General features: G+C 37.1%; 1 protein-coding gene across 1 annotated transcript in view; it reads right to left on the bottom strand.

Moving 5' to 3' along the window:
• The window catches only part of LOC137171270 (spindlin-1), a 16,205-nt gene continuing 6,124 nt past the window's right edge, over positions 1-10,081 (bottom strand). Inside the window, exons 2-7 of the mRNA XM_067575180.1 lie at positions 7,717-7,822; positions 7,019-7,067; positions 6,685-6,820; positions 6,264-6,381; positions 5,080-5,313; positions 1-4,603 (exon numbers count right to left, since the gene is read on the bottom strand). Of these exons, the coding sequence (XP_067431281.1) occupies positions 4,404-4,603; positions 5,080-5,313; positions 6,264-6,381; positions 6,685-6,820; positions 7,019-7,067; positions 7,717-7,756 (777 nt within the window). The 5' untranslated portion in view covers positions 7,757-7,822 and the 3' untranslated portion in view covers positions 1-4,403. The remainder of the gene's footprint in view (positions 4,604-5,079; positions 5,314-6,263; positions 6,382-6,684; positions 6,821-7,018; positions 7,068-7,716; positions 7,823-10,081) is intronic.

The following is a 10,081-nucleotide window of genomic DNA, read 5'->3' as shown; positions in this document are numbered from 1 at the left end:
TCAGGTTTTCCATTAACAATAAAAATTATTAACATACATTTTTAAAACATACAAAAACAAATACAAGGCATAAGGATGATAGAAGGCCCATGTCATTCCAACATCAACAACAATAATCTGTTATCATTATAATAGCAAAATGGACTGACTGAATTGGACATAACCTCGCTGCAAACCAAGTCTTTGTAAACGACACATTATTTCGTTAACTAATTAAAATAGTGCCTGTTGAGATGATAACAATCATACTTCTCTTTAATGAAAACAAAACAGATACACAAGTGCAGAAGACCTACAGATCTCTGGGAGTCTGTTTTTCTTTTTTTTGTGCAGTTATAGTAAGAGCTGTAATCTGCCTCGGCAACTAACTACATCACAGGAAGAACACAGACTGAAGGTTTTACATACACAACTCTGTTCTGTACATGTACTCAGCCAAGCCATCTGATTGGTTGAAGTTATATGTCCCCCCATAATGAACACCTCATTAACCTTTACTGGTTTCTTTTTCTGTTTTCTGTTCTCTATTGTCTGTGAGGAAAATCACCAGTAACTGTTGCATTAGTGCAATCCATCTTTTTTTTTAACCCCCCAAAACTTGACATATACTGACATTCACAACTGAACGGTCTCAATTACAAATGAATATCTTTGTGCAATTGAAAATATTGTCCAGTTTTCCTGATTTGTTTACAGATGCAAACAAAGTTTTATCATCAGAAAAAAATAATCTCTCAAACTGTCGTCATTTTCAACATTCTTTTGCTCTGATAAAGGCTCTTTTTACTAATCTAAAAATGCAGCTGGCTGATGAAACACTTACAGAGGCAACTTCATTTGAGATATCAGTCACTGGCTAGTAAAAAAAAAGCTTAATTCTAACCTGACAGTATATTCAAATTGCAAATTTCGCTAAAATACTTTACCTATAGTTATAAGTTCAAATCAAAACAGCCTTTATGGAAAACCTTCAGTCTCCAGTAAATCCAAATAAATTGAAACATACATTTGTGGAAAAGGAAATCTAAACCTTCACTGGTTGTTAATCTCTTCATATACTTAACACAACAGACTGTGTCCTCTCTTACTGCATACATGCTGTGGAACAGGCCGGATCCTCTCATGGGCGTCTGACAGAAACTTTTCTCATTCTTTAGACGGCCAGAAGGAAATCTGACCTACACCACGAGGAGTCTGTAATTTTTTTTTGTTTTGTGTGTAAATACAAACTGGGATACTTTTATTCAATAATAATTTAATCAGTCAAGTAAGTGAACTGGAATCAGGCTTTCAACACTTTACCTCTTGAAAAAGTGTCTCACTGGTGCCTTTGAAACTGAAAACCTCATTGTTACTTTATTGTAATACAACAGCAGATTTGTTTATCTTGTCAACACACTCATGAACTGTCCAGGAAATGTTCTTCTTATCTCTTCTCCCGGAATTTAAGGTGCATTAAACCACATTTTCCACTCCTTAAAGACTTTCCAATTATTTCTGCGAATTGTGACATTTAAAAATGCATCACTGTTTTCGAATGAGTCCAAACAAAGGAGGAACCGAAGAAATTGCAGATCCAGGTGTTTGTCCAACTGTAACAAACTATTTAACATTAAAAACAAACTGCCAAGGACAGAAAGGGCTTTGGCCAAGTTTTAGTTTCATTTCTCTGTCGCTTAACTCCTTCATTGACACTTTAGAAAAGACAACACGAGAGCAAATCCAAAGGCTTTAGTGAAATCACGAGAAAAAGCTGTCCAAAAGTCTTTAACATCAAACAACTTCACAACAGGAAGCGGTTTTGGCAATGATGAAAGCAAAAAGAAAAAAAAGCCCCCATTTTTTTTTGAGCGCAGTTTTTAACTGCAGATGATTCCAGAGGAGTCCTAGAACCTCTTCATGAATATTCAGTTGAAGGTGGAGCGAAATGGAGCCTGTGGAAGTAACACACTATAATGAAGAAATCGGTCTTGTTTTGTTCTGTACAACAATTGGAGGAACAGAAATCCCACTTCAATCAACCTCCAATTGGGTTTCTGGAATTCCTAAAGACAATTTTTATACTTTCAATGGATTAGGGTTTTATTTTTTATTATTGTTTTTTCCCCCGCAAGTTTTATAAAGTCTCTTGAGTCCAACTTAGTGGTTTCTTTTGTTTCCTGTTTTATGGATCTCAGTTATATGGAAGCCCATTTCCACTAGGAAAAGAAAAAAATACATGTCATATTAGGAATGGCAAACATATTATACTCATGATGAGTCAAAATCAAAGTTAAGTTAATTTCTATGGTCAAAATTATGATATAAGTAAAGATTTTGCCTTGCTAAGTCAAAATTGTAAGATTTACTAAGTCAAAACTGTGAGATAGTGTGTATAATTTTTTAAAGCCAAAATTATGACAGGAGTTAACATTTTGACATACTAATGCAAAATTACGCATAAAGTATTTTAGAAGTCAAAAATGACACATAAATATTTAAATAAAAATAAAATTACTTTATTTTATAAATAAAATTAAATATTAAAAACAAAATTTGTATCATTTACCAAGTAAAATTAAAGGATTTTTAAAGGACCAGTGTGTAAGATTTATGGGGCTCTAGTGGCAGAAATGGAATATAATATTCATAAGTATGTTTTAATTAGTGTATAATCCCATGAAAATAAAAATCACTGTGTTTTCGTTTAGAATGAGCCCTTTATATCTACATAGGGAGTGGGTCCTTTTCCATGGAGTCCACCATGTTGCACTACCATGTTTCTACAGTAGCCCAGAACGGACAAACCAAACACTGGTTCTAGTTTTTTGGAAGTTTCATGGCCACCGTAGGTTCTCCTACACACTTGGAAGGGGAGGGTGAAGGGAGGGGTATTCAATTGATTGCAATCAGCAACCTCAACACTAGATGCCACAACTGGTCCTTTAAGTCAAAATCACAATACAAAGTTACTTACAAAGACAAAATGATGAGATTTATTGTCAAAATTATAAAATATGATGTCAAAATTACAAGATAGTGCATTAAAATTTAGTACAAACTTTGACTTGCTAAATCATAATTATGACATCTAAGTCAAAATTATGAGATAATGAGTAAAATTATTTTGGACTTGGTATCTAACCATAATGACTTAGTGCTGTGTGCCGGAACTGTGCCAGAAATAAGTATTTTTGTTTTTAATCATTCCTAACTATCCATTCTTTCTTTTAGTGGCAAAAATGGGCTTCCATCAAGGTGAGGCCAGTCCTAACTGTATGTGAAAGATAAGAAGGATTAAAGAGATCATCAAGAACACTGTGCTGTGTTGTTTGTTCCTGTCTTTAAAAGTCCTGGAAACACAAGCTCATTTTCCATTGTGATTGCAATTGTTTGTTTTTACGGTCTGAAAATTCTGTTTCTAATAATCATCTTTTTTGACTCACAGATTTCAATTGGAGCCCCTTCCACCAACTAGCTCCAAACTACACCTCTTTGCTGGGAGTCTGTCCATTTTTCTGTGGCCAGAAGGGTTGGTTGACGTAGCATTAAATTTGCTGGCAGCTATCAGTGCAGTGTGCAGATCTTTTGTCTGACTTAGTTGACAAAGAAAATATGACAAGAAATCTTTTTGCAAACTTTCAGTTTTCCCATGTTTCAACACTGCCAGCTAATCCAGAAATCCATCTATGGAAATCAATTAAGTTTTCTAGGAGTACAATGACCAGATTTCCTCATATTGTTTCCTTGTTTTTTAGCATAGAGGGGTTTTGGTAATCTCTAATTAGCATTGCTGTATCCCACAAATCAACAAGACCAAAACTTTTCTCTGCAACAAGCACTCTGGATGAAATCAGACACTGAAAACCAGCATATGAATCTGATCACCAGAGTGCATTAATTTTGAAGAGTCTTTGAAGAGTTTGGTCTAAGGAGGTTTTGAGAAATCATGAAAGGATATTTAGGGGGCATTGTTCGGAATGTGAGATTGTCTGTCTCACTTCAACATAAAGTTGTATCCTTTCGAAATCCTTTTCTAGAGTTAAACAGAATTTCAGACGACTTTGTTGACTTGTGCTGTCCCTCGGGGTGTTTTCAGAAAAGTATTCAGGAGCTTCAGAAGGTTTTGGACCTTGTAAAACCAATGCCATTTTTTTCTATTGTAAGAGTTGGGTCAAAGAAGGTCATATATGAGATTCTTCAACTTCACCGACCAGTTTTTCCCCATCTTTAACCTTTGCGGACCAAAAAACAAGCCCATCATCCAGAAGTATCGATCCTGTGTTTCTCTGTAGTGAGAATTTCTTTTTTTTAAGTCTTGATTCTTGTCTTTGATGGTCTGAGGAACAAGTGCTTCAGATGTTTCAACATGTGTTGCATTTTGTTTCTGTCCTGGGGGAGGGGCTCAGGATGTCAGCAAAATCTTACGAAGTTTTGACCAGATCGTAGACATAAATGAGGAAGTCATCATCGAACTTGATGAAGTAGACGGAGGGCTTGGCCTCCACCTGGTGGATGACCATGCCTGTTCGCTTGCCCCCGTCCTCTTTGGCGTACTCGACCTGTTTACCCACCAGACTGTCCACCACTTCGCCAGGCTCCCTCTCTGCCGGGACGCTGTCATCTACAGAAAGATGAAGTGAGAGATGTTTGCACTTATTGGTATTAACATCCTCATGCTTACCTGTTTTTTTTTTTCTTTTTGTCAAACACAGAAAAAAAAATGTATCTGACAAATTAAAAAAAAGATATATAATATTTTGGAAAATACCTGTTTGATCTTATTTATCTCTGTGTAAGATAGCAATCACAGACAAAATGAGTAACCTAAACAGTAATGGATTGGTAAATTTCCAACATGCAGTATAAGCACAGTAAGAAAAACTGTTAACTGTTGTCCTAGAGTGTCTGTCCTGCCAATCCAAATCAACACAAAATAAAAATTAAAAATCAAAAAATTAAAGTGAATATAAATGTAATCCCTACCCAGATATAATCTATATACTCAAGACACATAAAGGGACAAGGTGGTTTCAGGTAGGTTGCTCTTTAAAATCTCCACCTGTTTAAATAAAGGTTGAATAAAATAAGTTCACTCACTGGAGTCAGGCATAATGCGAAGGTCTCCCTCTTTGTAGTCGTCCAGCAGCTGGTACATATATAGGACAGGGTCTTTCTCGTACGTAATGTAAAACCAGGTGGTCATGATGGGAGCCCGGGCCAGCACCATCCCCCTCCACTCCTCCTTCGGACCCTCCTCTGTCTCAAACATGTGCTCCACCGCTTTACCTATCATGGTGTCCGCCAGGTTGACATCTGTCAGACGGGATTTAGCTGCCGGGATAAAAATTCAAAATAAGACAAGAGTCACTTTCCAGACAGTTATATATACATTTTAGAAAAAAAATACCACAGCCATGTTTGCAGCCCTGTGATGCTGTGATTAATGTTTATCCTCACGGTGGCGCCACAGGAAAATCTCAGACTCAGCTTGTCAGACAACTTTACACTGCCAAACACTGCTAAGTTTTAATCATTGTAACCTGGACTTGGTCAGCCTCAGCTGTACTTTGAGCTTAATGCTCATCTCAGCATGTTGGCATACTAATACTAGCACATTAGTATGTCAACATGCCCACAGTTATCTATTAAATGTTATCATGCTGACTTTTAGCATGTAACATAGCATTTTAATATGCTAATATACTACCTATTAGCAGGACATTAATTAAAAAATGTTAGCATGTTATGTTATGATGCCAAAATTAACATACTACTATGCTAAATTAAATGTTAGCATATTACACTAACATGCTGAATATTAGCATGGTATCATGTTTTGCCAACATTAACATGCAAATTTATTAAATACTAGCAATACTGCACTATAAGTTAGCATGTTTTGTTTGCAAAATGCAAAATTAACATGTTAATATACTAAACATTTCCATGTTACACATGCTTAATGTGAGTATGTATCCTTTTATGCCAATATTATTATTAGTAGAAAACATTAGCATGTTACAATGACAGGCTAGCATAAGTTCTGCTAACATTAACCGGCTACTACAGTAAACATTAGTATCTTACACTATGCTAAATGCTAGCATGTTATGTTTTGCCTACAGCAGTGTAATGTGTTAAATAAATGCAATAACATTTACATTTTTTGCTGGTAGGAAATGTTCAAAAATCTTTATTGTTTTGTTTTCAAGTTGCAAAACTGTAAGAATAAATACTTGCTTCCTAAAACTAGTAAACTAATTGTGCAGCCCTCTTCTTACCCAGTCTGTCAGGGAGCACCTCCAGCCCCTGAACCCTCTCGTCTTTATGGAGCTCCAGACCGTAAACACAGTCAAAACCATCATATTTTATCAGATAGAGAGACGGGTTCACTGGCACCTGGTGGACACACATAAATTTGAAAAAGTTTTGGTTCTCCATCGTTTTTGTGCTTCTATCCACATATTGTCAGTCAACAGTAATCAACAGTAATACACATCTTGGTTTGCTGGAAGCAAGCAGCAGTGATGGTGTATGCAGACAGAATGAGCACTTTATGTTTAATATGCACTGACAAGTGTTAGGAATAGGTGATAGACATATGAATGGACTTTATATGGAACGACTTCTGTGCCTGCCGGAGCTGCCGCACAGCTCAATTAGATCCTAATTCAGTCAGTAACTACTCAACTCTCTAGTTACCTGGTCGAGCACAGTTCCTTTCCAGATCACGTGTCCTCCTCCTTCCTTCCACACATGTTGGATCCTGCAGCCGACGATGTTGCGTCGTGGCTGTGACAGAACTTTGGTGGTTGGACCCAGACTGCTCTTATGTTTTCTTTCAGGAGACATGAAACAATGAAGTCAACATTAACTGCTATGAGATAGTGTATAGTGTTTGTACTTTGAGTTGAATGTGTTGAATGCCCTACAGTGGAACATCTTTTTTAATGTCATGTTTCCTGCTCCAGGAAATTTGAGGACAATTATTTTTTCCATGACAAATATAAATGAGCTGCAAATGGTTTTAACTCACTTATGGGGATTCTTTTTCTTCATCATATTTGCAGAAACACCTGCCTGCCCTGAGTTGAAAAATAAATCACAGCACATTCATAAAACACTGCCATCCACAAATTACAAATTACGGTTTTATGTGTTTTAGCCCATTACATATATATCTTGGTAAAAAAAAAAAACTTCCAGAGAACTGAAACCTGCTCGTGATTCAATAACCCATCACAATCAATGTTGAGTCAACTTTATTTTTCTGTTATTATTGTGCAGTAATACAGTTATGAGTTGGGACTGTAATGAATGTGTTCATGGACGATCTAACATCCAAATTTTTGAGAGTCAGCTCCTGAAATTTATTGCATTGACAAGCTCTGTTGTGTGAAAAATCAATCTAGGAGACAAACAATAATCCTGCTGTATGCTGTATCCTTGAACTCATCAACAGGGTTTTCCAGGATTTTTCCAAAACAAAATAAAAGTTGACCCAACACAGACTGGGTTTATCTCTTTGCAGCTTGTTTCAAATCTCTGCAAGCTACTATTTTTTATAGTTATTTGTTCTTAATTAGGCATCTATAGGCTTGCTCCAAAGGTCATTTCATTATACTTGTACAGTGACTATTAAGTTATCTTATCTTATCTAACTAGCACCATGAAGTGTCTGCGTGTTTAATTTTAATAGCTGTGTGTTTCCTGGCAGAGAGAGTGACCTCTGACCTGTATCAGCTGTGTCTCTGTGTCCCGGAGGGCTCTTCATTCATCTGGAGGCAGGGAGGCAGCCAGGCTGCCCAGCCACACAGCTACAACACAAACCTGTCCAGGGCTGAAACAACAGGAGGAGAAAGACAAAAACACATTATCTCCAGTGAGGAATTACAGAATGACTACCAGTGACAACTTGCAGCCAAAATGTCCAAAGATCCATACACCATCCTGCTGGGCTCGGATCAGATCATCTATGAACTTTACTGACATCTACTGGTGACAAGCAGGAATTACAACAACAACAATAGACCTCATGTAGTGTCTGACAACTGTTGCCTAGGCTGACAGAGATCAACATGGCATATGATGTTGGCTGCTCTTCCCCAGTCATGACTAACTGGGTCACAAACATTCAGTGTGATGTTAAATATCATGACGTTGGTGACTGATGTTGATTTGTCTAAGTTGCATGCTGGAAATTTTACATTATCAAATCAGTTTGGTGACCAAAAAATCTACTCAGAGGAATATTTTGGGGAATTCTCTTGTTTGATATACATCTAGGACGTGTTTAGCCTAGCTTAGCACAAAGACTGGAAGCCAGGGGAAACTGCTAGCCTACCTCCATCAAAAGTGACACCACTCCTGTCAGATTTATAATTCTTGTGTAGAAACCCTTTGCTACACACTTTTCAGTACGATTAGATATCGAACCTCAATTCTTCTTTGGTACCAACTGAAACGTATCCATAGCACTACTGAAAGCCAGGTCAAGGAGTGAAAGCTGGCATCAAATGTCTGGTCAGACTTTTTTTTATTGTTTACTTATTCTTCATTCAGACAGTTTCCAATTTAAATAATAATTTTGCCAATTTTAACTGTATTTTATTTAGTCAATGTTCTCGTGTACAGCTGCTTGTGTTTAGACAACATGTAACATTTGAGAACTGGCAAGCTAACATGCCTTACAGTTAGCATGTTAACATACGTGTAAAATACTGCTGAATGTTCTCATGCAGACTTTTGCCATGATATATTAAGCATGTTAGCATACTAATATACTAACCATTAGCATGTTACACTACCATGCTAAATGTTGCATGTTATTATAGTCTGCCAACATTAACATGCCAATATACAAAACATTAGCATGTTACTATCATGCTAAATGTAAAAAAGTAAAGTTTGGTATTAGTACCAACAACAAATTACAATGGCAATGGGTTAATTAGTGATAAGTTAATTTAATATTTGATGATACTAAAAAGGCACTCAGTGTTGCTCAGTCTGGCTGTGACCGAAATCACTCCTTACTATATAGTGCACGACATTTACCCTTTGCCATTTCATTTGAGAGTCTGAATGCTGATATATCCACTATTCCACAATGGAACAAAAAAAGTAGTGTCCATGCTAACAATCCCACAATGCAATACTCCACATTTTATAGACATGAAAATAGCCATCGTGCAACTCTACAGCTGATGGTGATGACGCAAAATGATGATGATTAGAAAGTGTCCAAAGTCGTGATTTGCTGCTCACTATTGAGTGAACTATTTGTGTCTGTTATACAGGGAGTAGTGAATAAGTGGATAAGGGAATGATTTCGGACACAGCCTCTGTGTCTATCCATTGCTAAATTTAAACTACAACAGATGACTGCAGGTTTGGTATTATTTACCCCGTCTCCAGTATATAGCAGTGTTGAGATGTTTAGCAGTTTTCTGGGTTTTCAGGCTTCAGGCTTCAAGGCTTTAAACACATAGTTATTACTTTAACGAAATTGCCAGACGATCACGCAGTCATGGTTATGTTTTTATATGACGGTGTCTTTCAGTGACTGATAACAGGAGAATAACTTTAAAATTATAGATGCAACAATGACAACTAAGAGAACTCAATTCGCTGAGGAAGACCATGAGATGCAGTTGAAAGCCCTGGAAAAGCTAGTATTTTGGGTTAAGACGTTTTTTGGTCAAAGTAAATCTCTTATCAAACCATTCTGGTTGGTAATCTGGTTGTGAACAGCAGGGGGCAACATGATGCGTGTCAGCTACAGTCAGCCAGTCTGCTTATATATAGTCAATGGCTCTGGCAGTGAGGGTCTCTGATGCATTTTGATTGTGTAGCCTCTGGTAGACATTTCTGCATTCTGCCCTGAACTCTGACTGCAGGCTGCATTAGTCATCATTAGGAAAGAGACCCTCTGTGTATTATTAATCACAGCAGCGCTTTGGAATGAAGCTTCACTCAACACCTCAGCACTGTTTAGGCCAGCACAACCAGGAGGTAGGTGTTAAATGCCTACCTCATTGGAACTTCAGATTACTTACTGATTGAGGGAAATGTGTTACTGACTGTCTATCCCTGTTGG

The sequence above is a fragment of the Thunnus thynnus genome, chromosome 19 (genome assembly GCF_963924715.1).
Source record: "Thunnus thynnus chromosome 19, fThuThy2.1, whole genome shotgun sequence".
Lineage (NCBI taxonomy): Eukaryota > Metazoa > Chordata > Actinopteri > Scombriformes > Scombridae > Thunnus > Thunnus thynnus.
The sequence above is the reverse complement of the archived record's forward strand: the minus strand, read 5'-3'. Positions and strand labels throughout refer to the sequence as shown.